The following is a 16,422-nucleotide window of genomic DNA, read 5'->3' on the forward strand; positions in this document are numbered from 1 at the left end:
GTCCAGAACCAGGGGCCACGGTTTAAGAATATGGGGTAAGCCATTTGGAACAGAGATGAGGAAACACTTTTTCTCACAGAGTTGTGAGTCTGGAATTCTCTCGCCTGCGGTGGAGGCCAGTTCTCTGGATACTTTCAAGAGAGAGCTAGATAGGGCTCTTAAAGATAGCGGAGTCAGGGGATATGGGGAGAAGGCAGGAACGGGGTACTGATTGGGGATGATCAGACATGATCACATTGAATGGCAGTGCTGGCTCGATGGGCCAAATGGCCTACTCCTGCACCTATTGTCTATTGACTTACCACATGTGCACGTTTCAGATTTATTAAATTATTAATTTTAAACATTTTCTTTACTGTGTGACATTGGCAATAAATGCTGACAAATCTCTGGCGCTGGCTTCATCTGCCTGATTTGTTTCACAAGCAACTTGTATCGGTTTTAAATGAGTGTATAGAACCCACAAAATTCACATCAGTAACTCACAAGAATTCTCTGAAAGCTCTCCAATGTTTTTCCCTGGGACAATTAGAGACAGTCTTCAAATGCTGACTTTGTATTTTTATCCTTACGTCTTGTGAGAATAAAATGAGATACTGGACATGTACAAAAAAAAACTTTAATTGCAGCATACTTGTTACTACCACATTCATCAGTTAAAGCAGTGCCAGAGACTAGTGCAAGGTACAATACAATCTGCAAACATAAATACACACTATCTTCAATATAAAATATGGTGTATAATTAATATTCTGCATGTCCAATCGAACCACTTAAAGTTGGTTTATCTGTTTCAAATTCATATCCAGTAAGAAAACAGGAATTCCATGATTACCACAAGTAGTATGGGAACTAAATCCTCGGATTGAAGAAATAATCCTATGTTATGCCCTCCCCACCATATGTCAAGATATATATTTTTAAAAGATTACAAATGATCTTCCATCAATGGTCAACAATCAATTAAAAAGAATGAATTGTAACTCATCGCGGACTGTGAAAGGAAATAATGTACAATGCTTTTTTTGTTGTACTCAACAAAGATAAAATACCTATTCTCATCTGTTTCGGTATTAGAACAGAAAGGTCATTTTCTAAAAACTTTTGTTCACAATACTTTGGAATGTTTGATTATTATACTGTACTCAAAGCAAAGGACATTTTTTTAAATATAAAATACAGACAGCACAATGCAAATAAAACGTTTAAAATATTGCAGTATTAAAAAAATGTTGTTGAAAGTTAATCAGAATTGTTGCAAAAAGTACTGCTTAGTGAAGTTCCCCATGAACACATGTAGCAAAACAATATCCCTCAAATCAATTATTTTTCCACCATTATCTATACAATTATCGCTTCTGGTCTTTTAGACTCAGTTTTTTCCCCACCATAGATCTGGTTTGCTTCCCTCTCCCCATAAGCGCAGATATATATTTATTAAATTACAAGTGATGCATATCAGTGTAAACTGAATAAGCATAAATCTGTTTTAAGTGGTTTTACATCTGTTGCTGATGAGTTCCGTTACCACAGATTCATCTGCAAGAGTTGATATATCTCCAAGATCCTTCTCATTTCTGGCGATTTTTCTCAGAATACGTCTCATAATTTTACCTTTAAAACAAGGATTAAAAACTTAGTGCCAGTTTAATTTATCGAACAATGAATGAATGGATTTAACATATTTATAAATATATACCATACCAGAACGAGTTTTGGGCAATCCAGGTGCGTTTTGTATGTAATCTGGAGTAGCAATAGGACTTATTTTTTCTCGAACTGCAATGTTCAAAATAAAATGTCATGAAAATTGAGACACAAGAAACTGCAGACGCTGCAATCTTGAGCGTAACACACAGTGCTGGAGGAGCTCAGCAGGTCAGGCAGAAATTAGTGGGGTGACTCAGGGTTCAGTGCTGGGCCCATTGCTGTTTGTGGATTAATATCAGCGATTCGGATGAGAATGTAGAAGGCCTGATTAGCAAATTTGCAGATGACGGTGCTGGCTCGAAGAGCCGAATGGCCTAATCCTGCACCTATTGTCTATTGACATTAAAGTGGGCGGTATCGTAAATAGCAAAGATAGTTGTCAAAAACTACAACAAGTCAATTGGACAAGTGGGCTGACGAATGGTTAATGCAGTTCAATGCCGATAAATGTGAGCGGTTGCACTTTGGGAAGTCAAACCAGGGTGGGCCTATCACAGTGAAGAGCAGGACCCTGGGAGCGTAGTAGACCAGAGAAATCTTGGAGTGCGTGTACATCGTTTACTGAAAGTGGCATAACAGGTCGTTAGGGTGATCAAGAAGGCTTCCAGTACATTGACTTAATCCGTCAGGGTATTGAGTATAGAAGTTGCAAGGTCATGTTACGGATGTACAAGATGTTGGTGAGGCCGCACAGGGAGTATTGTGTTCAGTTTTAGTCACCCTGCTATAGGAAGCATGTTGTTAAGCTGGAAAGTGTGCAGAAAATATTTACGAGGATGTTGCCAGGACTTGTGAGCCTGCGTATAGCGAGGGGTTAGGCAGACTAGGCCTTTATGCCTTGGAATGCAGGAGGATAAGGGATGATCTTATGGAGGTATATAAGATCATGTGGGGAATTGATTGGGTAAATTCACCATTACCCCGAGTAGGGGAATCAAGAACCAGAGGACAAAGGTTTGTGAGAGGAGAAAGATTTAATAGGAACCCCAGGGGAACTTTTTCACTCAGAGGCTGGTGGTTATATGGAACAGGTTGCCAGTTGAGGCAGTAACTAGACCATTTAGAAGATATTTGGACAAGTTCAGGGAGTGGAAAGGTTTAGAGGGATATGGGCCAAATGCGGGCAGGTGGGACTAGTATAGATGGGGCATTTGGTCGGCATGGGCTAGTTGGGCCGAAGGGCCTGTTTCCGTGCCGTAGGGCAATCTGTGGAGGGAATGGACAGGGACTGATTGGACGAAGGAGGGATCCCAACCTGAAAAGTCCATGTTTCAGAAGATGTGAGATTGGATAGAAGGGGTGTGAATTGTGAAGCTTGAGGTAAGGATATAGGTGGGTGGGGAGGGTGGAGATGCAAGCAGGGTGCAGAGAGGAAAGGGCAAATGGAAATAAACATACACAAGCCCCTAAATAAATCAATCTCCGTTAAAGTCTATGATTTTCAAACATGAACGGTGACCTGTGTGTGTGTGTGTGTGTGTGTGTGTGTGTGTGCGCGCGCATGTTTGACCCTATGAATGGACTACTGCCTAGTCACACCACTCCAGGAAGAATGTGGAGGCTTTGGAGAGGCAAACCAGAACGCCGCCTGGATTAGAGGGCTCTAGGCATAAGGAGAGGCTGGATTGTTTTCTCTGAGCGTTGGGGGTTGAGACCCGAGAGAAGTTTGTGGAATTATGAGAGGCATTGATAGGGCAGAGTGTAAATATCAAAGTCTGATCTTTATTATGGAGAAACTGACATAACCCTTGTGAGTTAATGAGAATTCATTCGAGAAGATCTGTGGGAAAATGGAACGTTTATCTGAGCCATGACACCAACTAGACAAATGCCGAGCTAGATATGGGAAGACTGTGTAATATAGAACTAGATGGTATGTTTGTGTGAATATTGAAATATCGTCAGATAACTAATCAATGGAACGTTTTTTTTCAATTTGGTAAGTGAACCTCACGGTCTTATTCCATTTTTTTATTTATTTACTTTTTTTCCCCCCTATCTATTTTTTTATTTGATTGTTTTTCTTATTTTGTTTTATTTATGGTGATGGTGTTGCACTGTTTTGTATACATCTCTGTGAAAAATCAATAAAAATTTAAGAGAGAAAAAAAAAAGAATATCAAAGTCTGGAGGGCATTGTCTTGAGGTGAGGGAGGCAAGGTTTAAAGGGGACGCGCGGGACTAGTTTTTTTTACACACAAATTGGTGGTGGTGCCTGGAACACACTGCCATTGGAGGCAGATACGATAGTGCCGTGTAGAGGCTTTTGGATAGGCATGTGGCTATGCACGGGTTGAATCACGCAGAGATTAGTTTTAACTTGCCATCGTGTTAGGCACGGACATTGTGGGCCGAAGGGCCTCCTCCTGCGCTATACTGTTCTATGTTCTGAATAAGAGGAGCGTGTATCCTCTGCTGCAGTTTGGGAGTGCAGCGTAGGTTTACAAGGTTAATTCCCGGGATGGCGGGACTGTCATATGCTGAGAGAATGGAGCGGTTGGGCTTGTACACTCTAGAGTTTAGAAGGATGAGAGGCAATCTTATTGAAACATATAAGATTGTTAATGGTTTGGACACGCTAGAGGCAGGAAACATGTTCCCGATGTTGGGGGAGTCCAGAACCAGGGGCCACAGTTTAAGAATAAGGAGTAAGCCATTTAGAACGGAGACGAGGTAACACTTTTTCTCACAGAGAGTTGTGTGTCTGTGGAATTCTCTGCCTCAGAGAATTCCACAGTTGGAGGCAGGTTCTCCCGGATACTTTCAAGAGAGAGCTAGATAGGGCTCTTAAAGATAGCAGAGTCGGGGGATATGGGGAGAAGGCAGGAACGGGGTACTGATTGGGGATGATCAGCCATGATCACGTTGAATGGCGGTGCTGGCTCGAAGGGCCAAATGGCCTCTACTCCTGCACCTATTGTCTATTGTTCCATTGACTGCCATTACCTTGGTTTTTTAGTTCGGTGACCAGCGTCTTGGTGAATTCATGTCCATCCCTCAGCGTGACAAAGCAGTAGAGGCACTCCCCTTTCACATGGTGGGGGTGGCTGACAACAGCAGCTTCCGCGATGGCAGGGTGTTCGATTAATGCCGACTCCACCTCAGCAGTGCTCAGCAGGTGCCCTGCAAGCAGCATCAACAGTTAACACTTTGTTCGCTTGTGTTGGCTATGAACAATATCACGATAAGGCAGCACAGCGCGCAGCAGGTGGAGCCGCTGCCTCACAGCACCAGAGACCTGCGTTCAATCCAGACCTCGGATGCTGACTGGCTGGAGTTTGCACGTTCTGCTTATGACTGAAGGTAGACACAAAATGCTGGAGTAACTCAGCGGGTGAGGCAGCATCTCTGGAGAAAAGGACGTTTCGGGTTGAGACCCTTCTTCAGACTGATGTCAGAGGAGGGGATGGAAAGGGAAAGCAAGGGGAATCTGAAGTTAGAGAAGTCAATGTTTATACCGCTGGGGTGTAAACTGCCCAAGCGAAATAATGAGGTGCTGTTCCTCCAAATTGCGCTGGGCCTCACTCTGACAATGGAGGAGGCCCAGCTGTCCCTCGATCCCTTACCCTCCCACCTACCTCTCATCCTCTCCTTACCCCAGTGTTGGGGTGGAGGGAGGAGGCTGTTGGGGGAAATGGTGATTTCTCTAACTTCAGGTAGACCTTGCTCTCTCTCCTTCCCCTCCCCCTTCCCAGTTCTCCCACTAGTCCCACTGTCTCCGCCCACTTTTTTTCATTGTCCTACCCCCTCCCCTGACATCAGTCTGAAGAAGGGTCTCGACCCGAAACGCCACCTATTCTTTTTCTCCAGAGATGCTGCCTCACCCGCTGAGTTACTCCAGCATTTTGTGTCTACCTTTGACTTCACCAGCATCTGCAGTTCTTTCTTACACACTTGTTATCTGATCTGGTTGGGCAGCATTGAAAACAGTTTTTCCCACTGTACCTCGGTACACGCGTCAATAACAAACCAAAACCTTCTCATGACATAATGTATCATTTCTGCAGCTTTTCCAATTTAATGTCCCAATGCCCAAGAATTATCTTGGAGTTTCCCTGAGGTGCCCTGCAGCTCTTGTTCATTGAGGACTGGCAGACATCACACCGAGTATTTACACCACAGACACAGCTGCCTATTCCAGAGAATCCTGGTTGCATAGCTGGCTGCGTGGTTGACATTTTGCACATTACTGTGAACGCTGCAGTCTAGACAGTGGGGATAGGCTTCACACTGCTACTGCAACCTGGGACCTGCAGCAGATCAAACCAATAACTCCAGTTAAATTGTTGATAAACTCAGCGGGGACAGGCAGGAGGATCTCTGGAGAGAAGGAATGGGTGATATTTTGAGTCGAGACACTTCTTCAAACCAGTTAAATTGTTGTTTAACTGGAAAGAGGGCAGAGAAGATTTACAACAATGTTGCAGGGACTCAAAAGCCTGAGCTATTTGGAAAGGGTGGGCAGACCAGGCTGAGGGGTGATTTTATGGAGGTGTCTTCAACCATGAGGGGAATAGACAGGGTGAATGCACAGAGTGGGATAACCCAGAGTGGGATCATCAAGAATCAGGCGACATCGGTTTAAAGTGAGTGGGATAAGATTTTTGGGAATCTATGAGGCAATTTTTCCCACATGAAGGGCGGAGGCTATATGAAATACCTGCCACAGGAGGTCGTTGAAGCAGCTAAAATAACAGCATTTAAACTACATTTGGACAGGTACATGGATGAAACCGTTTCAGATGAATATGGGCTAAATACAGGCAAATAGGACAAGCTTAGATGGGGCATTTTGGTCGATATGGACAAGTTGGGCTGAAGGGGCCGTACTGTCACAAAATAAAACGTAGACAAAAGTGCTGGAGAAACTCGGCGGGTGCAGCAGCATCTATGGAAGGCGATCGCTTCGCCCAACACATTCGTTCAGTTTGCAATAACCAAACTGATCTCCCGGTGGCTCAGCACTTCAACTCCCCCTCCCATTCCGAATCCGACCTTTCTGTCCTGGGCCTCCTCCATGGCCAGAGTGAGTCCCACCGTAAATTGGAGGAGCAGCACCTCATATTTCGCTTGTGTAGTTTACACCCCAGCGGTATGAACATTGACATCTCCAATTTCTCCCTCTTTCCCCTCCCCTTCCCAGCTCTCCCACAGTCCGCTGTCTCCACCTCTACCTTTCTTCTTCATGCCCCACGCACTCCCACATCAGTCTGAAGAAGGGTCTCGACCCGAAACGTTGCCTATTACCTTTGCTCCATAGATGCTGCCTCACCCGTTGAGTTTCTCCAGCATTTTTATCTACCTTTGGTTTAAGGTAAGTAGTTTTGCACCAGTTCACTTACAAATGAGTTTGTTTTTTATTCTTGATCTCTCCCCTCGATATGGAGCCGTTGGCAAATGGTTACATATGTACGTGCTGCACAGGCAGCCCCACACAACCCCAGCACATCATCATCGTCACGTATTACGTTACTAAATGGGAGAACCATGGACTGAACGGGAGACGTGGTGTGAGCCACCCACATTCCTGCAGTCGCTGCAGAGGCTGGCTGCTAGACATCGGCCCTCTCCTCATCCCACAGGAATCTTCAACACCCAGGACTTATTGAACAGGCCCAAGAATAATTGTTAAGGTAGCTTAGAGCCGTCCATCAAATGATCGCGTAGCCACAGGATGTGTAGGAAGGAACTGCAGATGCTGATTTATACCGAAGATAGACACAAAATGCTGGAGCAACTCAGCGGGACAGGCAGCATCTCTGAAGAGAAGGAATGGGTGACTTTTCGGATCGAGACCCTTCTTCAGACTGCAGTCAGACCCGGTAGGATGAGAGCAATGTATTGTACAAAGTTTTCCTTCGTTGGAGATGCTGTTTGAGACATCCCAGCTCCCTCCCCCCATCAGTGTAAGACCGTAAATATTTGGCGATCAGAAAGTACCCGGGTATCCTGCAACTCTTTGTTGTTGGATTCCCCCAAACATATTCACACTGATCTCCACCAAGGCAAGAGGCTGGCAGGTGGACTGACAGAGGGAACAAACTCCACACTCCTTCAGGCAATGGCAACTCTGGATTCCTGGGAATCATTGACCTCAAGGTGGCGCAGCAGTAGAGTTGCTGCCTTACAGCGAATGCAGCGCCAGAGACCCGGGTTCGATCCCGACTAAGGGTGCTGTCTGTATGGAGTTTGTACGTTCTCCCCGTGATCTGCATGGGTTTTCTCTGAGATCTTCGGTTTCCTCCCACACTCCAACGACGTGCAGGTTTGTAGGTTCATTGGCTTGTTTAATTGGCTTGATAAAATGTAAAAAATTGTCCAGTATAAAAAATAGTCCAACTTCCAGTGCTGAGAGATGCTCTACCTAGAGCCTTTCAGCATACTACATCTAGATCCAGATCCAGAAAATGGAGAGAGAGAGCAAAAGGATTGAAAACTCTGAACTCATTCCTCAAGGGCAAAGGCCAGAGTAAAGACAAGAGTTGCCCACCACATCCCAAATGACCCCCATCTGCCCCATCAAACATATAATAATAATAATAATGGATGGGATTTATATAGCGCCTTTCTAATACTCAAGGCGCTTTACATCGCATTATTCATTCACTCCTCAGTCACACTCGGTGGTGGTAAGCTACTTCTGTAGCCACAGCTGCCCTGGGGCAGACTGACGAAAGCGTGGCTGCCAATCTGCGCCTATGGCCCCTCCGACCACCACCAATCACTCACACACATTCACACACAGGCAAAGGTGGGTGAAGTATCTTGCCCAAGGACACAACGACAGTATGCACTTCAAGCGGGATTCGAACCGGCTACCTTCCGGTCGCCAGCCGAACACTTAGCCCATTGTGCCATCTGTCGTCCCGTAGAACATATCCTCCGGCAGCCCCCCTGAGTCCCACATTGGCCTCACCAGCCACCTCCCTCCCCATCGGGGATCAACCTCAATCACAAAGGATTTGCCCATGGTGAAGAAGGTATGTAGTCGACAAGTCTTACCAGATACATTCAGCATGTCATCGATCCTTCCTGTGATCCAGTAATATCCGTCTTTATCTCTCTTGCAACCTATCCGTCAAAACACAGGAATTTAAATCTTAATATGTTTACACATTTTGTACAGCCATTCAGAATGCAGATTAAGTATTAGAAGCTAATGTTTTGGTTTTTTTAAATCTTGCATCACTAAAATTTCCGATCTTCAAAAACGGTTTTGTTCAGTCAAAAATCGACCGAGCGGCAAAGAATGCAAAGGGTGGCACAGTGGAGCAGTGGGTAGGGCTGCCGACTCACACGGGATCAATCCTGACCCCGGCTGCTGTCCATGTGGAGTTTGCATGTTTTCCCTGTGACCGTGTGGATTTCCTCTGGGTGCTCTGGTTTCCTCCCACATCCCAGAGGTGTGGGTTTGTAGATTATTTGACCTTTGCAAATTCCCCCAAGTGTGTAGGGAGTGGAGAAGAAAGTGGGACAACATAAAACTAGTATGAACTAGGTGGGCCAAAGGGCCTGTTCCATGCTGCATCTCCAAACTAAACAAAAATTCACTTATCTTCTCAGGAAATATATAAGGATCGTAGTGTTGTATTGGCATAGGACGTCCTTTGGCCCATCATATCTGTGCTAGCTCCTAGTACAACAATCCCACCCTTTCAAGTTATCTGCTATTTACTCGTGGCCCTGCAATTCATTCTGTTTATAGCAAATTCTAGATTATAACTGCAACGAGTTAAAAAATATCTTCACTCCTCTATGAATTATTTGCCCAAACTTTAAATCTGCATTTACAATCTCTGAGCCAATGTACCTGATCTAAACCATGCATTAGCATGCACATGTGTCCAATCTCCTCTTGACTTGTTTTTGCTGCGGGCAGGAAACTTCTGCCTTATGTAGTGTCACCCTGTCCGTGTGATTGTGAAACCGTTATTTTCATTGCCATGGGGAATATCGCAACTAAGATTCACACAGCAATAGACAATAGACAATAGGTGCAGGAGCAGGCCATTTGGCCCTTCGAGCCAGCACCACCATCCCCAATCAGTACCCCGTTCCTGCCTTCTCCCCATATCCCCTGACTCCGCTATCTTCAAGAGCCCTATCTAGCTCTCTCTTGAAAGCATCCAGAGAACTGGCCTCCACCGCCCTCGGAGGCAGAGAATTCCACAGACTCACCACTCTCTGTGAGAAAAAGTGTTTCCTCGTCTCCGTTCTAAATGGCTTACTCCTTATTCTTAAACTGTGGCCCCTAGTTCTGGACTCCCCCAACATCGGGAACATGTTTCCTGCCTCTAGCGTGTCCAAGCCCTTAACAATCATATGTTTCATTGAGATTACCTCTCATCCTTCTAAACTCCAGAGTGTACAAAATCGCACAAGTAGCAATGAGATAAATAACCAGCTACACTTTTAACGAATATACTCCTGTTCAAATATTCGTCACGAGTTTGGTTGAAACAACTCACCATCTCCGGTGACGAAATATCCAGGAAACTTTTTAAAATAGGTTTCTTCAAAACGTTCATGGTTGCCATAGACGGTACGCATTATGGATGGCCAAGGCTTTTTGAATACCTGTGTAGGAAGAAGTTTCAATCATAACTTGCGTGAAGGAATACGGTTCACTTTCATTGGCAGAAATATTTTAAACAATTCATTTTGATGTAAAATATCACAAAGATAATAGACAGTAGGTGCAGGAGTAGGTCATTCGGCCCTTCGAGCCAGCACCACTATTCATTGTGATCATGGCTGATTAACCCCAATCAGTTCCCGTTCCTGCCTTCTCCCCATATCCCCTGACTATCTTCAAGAGCCCTATCTAGCTCTCTCTTGAAAGTATCCAGAGAACCTGCCTCCCCCGCCCTCTGAGGCAGAGAATTCCACAGACTTACAACTATGTGTGAAAAAGTGTTTCCTCGTATCCGTTCTAAATGGTTTACCCCTTATTCTTAAACTGTGGCCTCTGATTCTGGACTCCCCCAACATCGGGAACCTGTATCCTGCCTCTAGCGTGTCCAAATCCTTAATAATCTTATATGTTTCAATAAGATTCCCTCTCATCCTTCTAAACTGCAGAGTATACAAGCCCAGCCGCTCCATTCTCTCAGCATATGACAGTCCCGCCATCCTGGGAATTAACCTTGCAAACCTACGCTGCACTCCCTCAATAGTACGAATGTCCTTCCTGAAATTAGGGGATCAAAACTGCACACAATACTCCAGGTGTGGTCTCTTTAGGGCCCTGTATTTAATTGCTTTAGAATTAGCGGGTGGTCACGGTGGCGCAGCGGTAGAGTCGCTGCCTTACAGCGAATGCAGCGCCGGAAACCCTGGTTCAATCCTGACTACGGGTGCTGTCTGTACGGAGTTTGTACATCCTCCCCGTGACCTGCCTGGTTTATCTCCAAGACCTTTTGTTTCCTCTCACCTTCCAGACGTGCAGGTTTGTAGGTTAATTGGCTTGGTCAATGTAAAAATTGTCCTGTGTGTGGGATAGTGTTAATGTGCTGGGATCGCTGGTCAGCACGGACCCGGTGGGCCGAAGGGCCTGTTTCCGCGCTGTATCTCAAAACTAAACTAGTGTGTGAACAGGCGATCGCTGGTCGGCACGGACCCGGTGGGCCGAAGGGCCTGTTTCCGCGCTGTATCTCTAAACTAAACTAATTGAGATTTTGCTTGAACAAGGATTAACAACATTTGTCAATAAACAAAATCTCTCTAACACAAGAGTGACATGGCCGCCCCCTAATGGAGGGAGATGGAAGCGAAGCTCGGATATCAAATCTTCACATTCCAAGCACCAAGCATGGACTTTGCATTCATGCTTCTTGAGGAAGGCTGCAAAGGTTTTACACTCAAAATGTACACAGTCCAGCTTCTGAAAAACGCTCCCCACCACACTTAGTAAATAAAGATTTTGTGTTCACTCCCTGGTCTACAATCTCTCCAAACATAGAAATATAGAAAATAGGTGCAGGAGGAGGCCATTCAGCCCTTCGAGCCAGCACCGCCATTCATTGTGATCATGGCTGATCGTCCCCTATCAATAACCCTCCACTCCACTAGCCCCTAGAGCTCTATCTAACTCTCTCTTAAATCCATCCAGTGACTTGGCCTCCACTGCCCTCTGTGGCAGGGAATTCCACAAATTCACAACTCTCTGGGTGAAAACGTTTTTTCTCACCTCAGTTTTAAATGACCTCCCCTTTATTCTTAGACGGTGGCCCCTGGTTCTGGACTCGCCCAACATTGGGAACATTTTTCCTGCATCTAGCTTGTCCAGTCCATTTATAATTTTAAAGAACATATAGGCACAAAAATAGACATAATGTGCTGGAGTAACTCAGCGGGACAGGCAGCATCTCTGGAGAGGAGGAGTGGGTAACGTTTGAGGTGGAGACCCTTCTTCAGCGTTCTAAACATTCAGGCACCACTGAAAACCAAGTCCATGTGTTGGGTGTTAACCACAAACATCAGAGGCAACACTCTTCATGCCAAAGTTCTCACCAACCCACCCATCCCATCAAGAGCTCATCGCCCCACCTCTGCACAAGACTCTGGGTCTCAGACAATCTCATCAGACACCCAGAGTTGACCCTGGAGTAGAAGTGCATCATCACCAACAACAAGGGACAGCAGGAGAGAAGAGTTTAAGATGCAATTATAATGCAGCAAAAGCTACAGTCCTTCATACCAGGTAGCCTTCAGCCTCCCCTTCCAATTCTTCTCCTGATTCATTAAGAATGGCAGGAACCACACCAAAGAAGGGAAAAGTCTGAAAGAGAATATATTATATACATTAGAGATTACAATTTAAGAGATCTATCATCATTTTGATAAAACTCTGTAATGAAACTTCAGCCTGCAATGTCCCAGCAGAACATGATGCCGAGTTATTTCCAAGTGATGCATATTCCTCAATTCCCCCCCAAATATATACGCCTATCTAAAAGCCTCTTAGATGCCACTATTATATCTGCCTTCACAACCACTGGCAGCACGTCCTATTCATTGCGATCATGGCTGATCGTCCCCAATCAATAACCCGTGCCTGCCTTCTCCCCATGTCCCTTGACTCCACTAGCCCCATGAGCTCTATCTAACTCTCTCTTAAATCCATCCAGTGACTTGGCCTCCACTGCCCTCTGTAGCATGGAATTCCACAAATTCACAACTCTCTGGGTGAATAACTTTTTCCTCACCTCAGTCTTAAATGGCCTCCCCTTTATTCTAAGACTGTGGCCCCTGGTTCTGGACTCATGTTCCCGATGTTGGGGGAGTCCAGAACCAGGGACCACAGTTTAAGAATAAGGAGTAAGCCATTTAGAACGGAGACAAGGAAACACTTTTTCTCACAGAGAGTGGCGAGTCTGTGGAATTCTCTGCCTCAGAGGGCGGCGGAGGCAGGTTCTCTGGATGCTTTCAAGAGAGAGCTAGATAGGGCTCTTAAAAATAGCAGAGCCAGGGGATATGGGGAGAAGGCAGGAACGGGGTACTGATTGGGGGATGATCAGCCATGATCACATTGAATGGCGTTGCTGGCTCGAAGGGCCGAATGGCCTACTCCTGCACCTATTGTCTATTGTATGCTGTTATGTTAAAATTTGATGAAGCGTTTATCATTTTGAAGCCATGAGCTGTTGACTCAGATCATGACATGGAGAAATAAAACAAATTGCCAAAACCTCTTGTGCATGTGAAATGCCACAGAATTGGTGAATGTAGATCACGCACAACCGTATTTTGTCATCCCAGTTTCATCAGGCAACTGAACCACCATGACACGACTAGAGAGCAGTGCTGAACTACTAGCTACCTCATTGGAGACCCTCGGACTATCTTTGATCGGACTTCATAGGCTTTTCTAGCAATAAACGTTATTCCCTTTATCATGTGTCTGTACACTGTGAATGGCTCAATTGTAATCATGTACAGTCCTTCCGCTGACTGGTTAGCACGCAACAAAAGCTTGTCACTGTACCTTGATAATAAACACGTGATAATAAACTAAACCAAACCATTTTCTGTCCAAGTTGATCATTGACAAGTTACTCACAGCTGATCCTGGCTTCAGTGGAATGGCAACTGGGAGAGGAGTTAACATGTGACCACCCTAAGGAACAAAGAACACATTATCCATTTCACAGGCAAAGAGCCAACAACCACAGCTGAAAGTGAGCAAACAAACAGATCGTACAATAGTTGGAGAGCATCAGTTGTGTGATATTTTCTAGATGTCGCCCCGCTAATGGACTATCGTTATCTGGCCTCTTTTAAGCTTAAATAATTTCATGCAGTTTTTTTTCTGCCAATCTAAAACTTATTTTTAAATCAAAGGAAATGTACATTTAAATAATTCGATTGCCAAATTTCCTGTGCAGCACAATTGCGCAATGTAAATAACGAGCAAGTAGATTACGCAATTGGAGGAACGCAGCTGGTCGAACGAAGCCTGGAACATCATCAGGAGATTTGTAAAGGGGTTTAGAGACCAGCAACCGCCAGGCTCTGGAGCACTGCACACCACTAACCACAATTTATGGTCCTCGATGGGTTGATTGCACAACAGGTTTTAGTTTTGCACCATTATGGGCCCAAAACATCATCTGTCCATTGCTCTCCACTGATGCATTCCTACCTCAGCAACCACGAGCTAATATGGACTTGATTTTAGTTGCAACTACAAACTTCGGTTTTTGCACTTTGATCCCATTATCTAGTATTACTGATTTATTGCACAATTATTATATTTATTTGCATGTTATTACATTAATGGGCCTGCAAACGGCAGCGAGTAAGAATTTCATTATTCAGGGGCAGCACATACAATTAAACAGTCTTGGCTCTCTTGAGAAACTGAAAATAACAACATTGAGCATAGAGGACAAATCATTCAGTGAGAAAAATAGAAGTTACAATGCACAGTAATAATGCACAACATCATTTTCCCTTCAATATTCAGTTGAAGTTACACATGGACAATTAGTATTTACAGTCAGCCTGCCTTCAATCAGGAATCCTGCCCGGTTCCACGTGTACAGTTTGTACTCAATCTCAGTCTGTCTTCAGTAATCAGTTGAAGTTATACATGTCGTTCACATTTACAATCTGTCTGCTTTCAATAATCAGTCGAGATTGCACACATGTAGTTTGTTCTCCGTCATGGTCTGACCCCCACCGTCCGTCATGGCCACACCCCCACCGTCCCGGCCTGACCCCCACCGTCCCGGCCTGACCCCCACCGTCATGGCCACACCCCCACCGTCCCGGCCTGACCCCCACCGTCATGGCCACACCCCCACCGTCCCGGCCTGACCCCCACCGTCATGGCCACACCCCCACTGTCCCGGCCTGACCCCCACCGTCCCGGCCTGACCCCAACCGTCATGGCCACACCCCCACCGTCCCGGCCTGACCCCCACCGTCCCGGCCTGACCCCCACCGTCATGGCCACACCCCCACTGTCCCGGCCTGACCCCCACCGTCCCGGCCTGACCCCAACCGTCATGGCCACACCCCCCCCGTCCCGGCCTGACCCCCACCGTCCCGGCCTGACCCCCACCGTCATGGCCACACCCCCACCGTCCCAGCCAGACCCCCACCGTTCCAGCCTGCCTTCAATGATCTGTCGAGGAGCCACACGGGCATTATTTGTACTCACAGTCTCCGTCTGCCAGAAGGTGTCCATGATGGGGCACCTCCCGTTACCAATCACCTTGTAGTACCAGTGCCAGGCCTCGGGGTTTATGGGTTCTCCCACCGTTCCAAGGATCTTCAGCGACTGCCGACTGAACCTGAAGGGGAACAAATCAATATGAGCTGTGTAACTTCAAACACAGAACTGCCACACATCCAATTAACAAACAGCATCATTCTGACGCCACGAGGGTCTGCAGATGCTGGAATCTTGAGCAAAATAAAGTGCTGAAGGAACTCAGCGGGTCAGGCAACAAACGTTTTGTAAAAGGGTCTTGACCTGAAACGCCACCCTAGTTCTATGTTCTCCCACTTTCTTATCCACTCCCTACACACTAGTGGCAATTTACACAGGGCCAATTAACCTACAAACCTGCGCGTCTTTGGGATGTGGGAGGAAGCCGGAGCACCCGGGGAAAACCCACGCGGTTAAAGGCGGGAACGTGCAAACTCCACAGACAGCACCTGAGGTCAGGATCGAACCCAGGCCTCTCGCACTGTGACTCAGTGGCACTACCTGCTGCACTCAGCCTGTACAAGACAATTTTGTATTTAATTGATGAGAAGAATGAAGAAAGTTTGTTTTAAACTTCTCACCTTTTCACAGGACCATCTCCGTACTTCATCAACAATCGGATCGCTGTGGGCGCCGTGTAAAATGTCGTCACTTTGTATTTATCAATTATCTCCCAAAATCGACTGGGATCTGGATAAGTCGGCAAACCTTCAAACTGGAACAAAGTTCGACAAATCATTATTTAATTAAAAGACTGAAACAATTACTTGTACTGGTCATCGTGGTTCAAAAAGTCCCGATTCCGCTAGAGTTTGGCTTGATTGTATTTATGGATGGTATCATCTGACCTGATTGCATAGCATGCAAAATAACGGGCCTGTCCCACTTACGCAACTTTTTCGGCGACTGCCGGCACCCGTTGAATCTGGATAAGTCGGCAAACTTTCAGATGCGACCAGAACAAGGTACGACTCTTTGGGCGACTACTCACGACC

The 16,422-nt window shown here is 45.8% G+C and overlaps 1 protein-coding gene across 2 annotated transcripts in view; it reads right to left on the reverse strand.

The window, feature by feature from the left end:
- Window positions 1–603: 603 nt before the first annotated feature.
- Window positions 604–16,422, reverse strand: part of LOC116986135 (acetyl-coenzyme A synthetase, cytoplasmic-like) — a 40,256-nt gene continuing 24,437 nt past the window's right edge. For both annotated transcript variants that reach the window (XM_033041310.1, XM_033041311.1), the window contains 9 exons: window positions 16,009–16,142; window positions 15,377–15,509; window positions 13,772–13,828; window positions 12,410–12,490; window positions 10,179–10,287; window positions 8,713–8,781; window positions 4,657–4,833; window positions 1,705–1,779; window positions 604–1,614 (listed from right to left, as the gene is read on the reverse strand). In XM_033041310.1, the coding sequence (XP_032897201.1) occupies window positions 1,490–1,614; window positions 1,705–1,779; window positions 4,657–4,833; window positions 8,713–8,781; window positions 10,179–10,287; window positions 12,410–12,490; window positions 13,772–13,828; window positions 15,377–15,509; window positions 16,009–16,142 (960 nt within the window). In that variant the 3' untranslated portion in view covers window positions 604–1,489. The remainder of the gene's footprint in view (window positions 1,615–1,704; window positions 1,780–4,656; window positions 4,834–8,712; window positions 8,782–10,178; window positions 10,288–12,409; window positions 12,491–13,771; window positions 13,829–15,376; window positions 15,510–16,008; window positions 16,143–16,422) is intronic.

This window comes from Amblyraja radiata, chromosome 23 (assembly GCF_010909765.2).
Source record: "Amblyraja radiata isolate CabotCenter1 chromosome 23, sAmbRad1.1.pri, whole genome shotgun sequence".
NCBI classification, from domain to species: Eukaryota; Metazoa; Chordata; class Chondrichthyes; order Rajiformes; family Rajidae; genus Amblyraja; species Amblyraja radiata.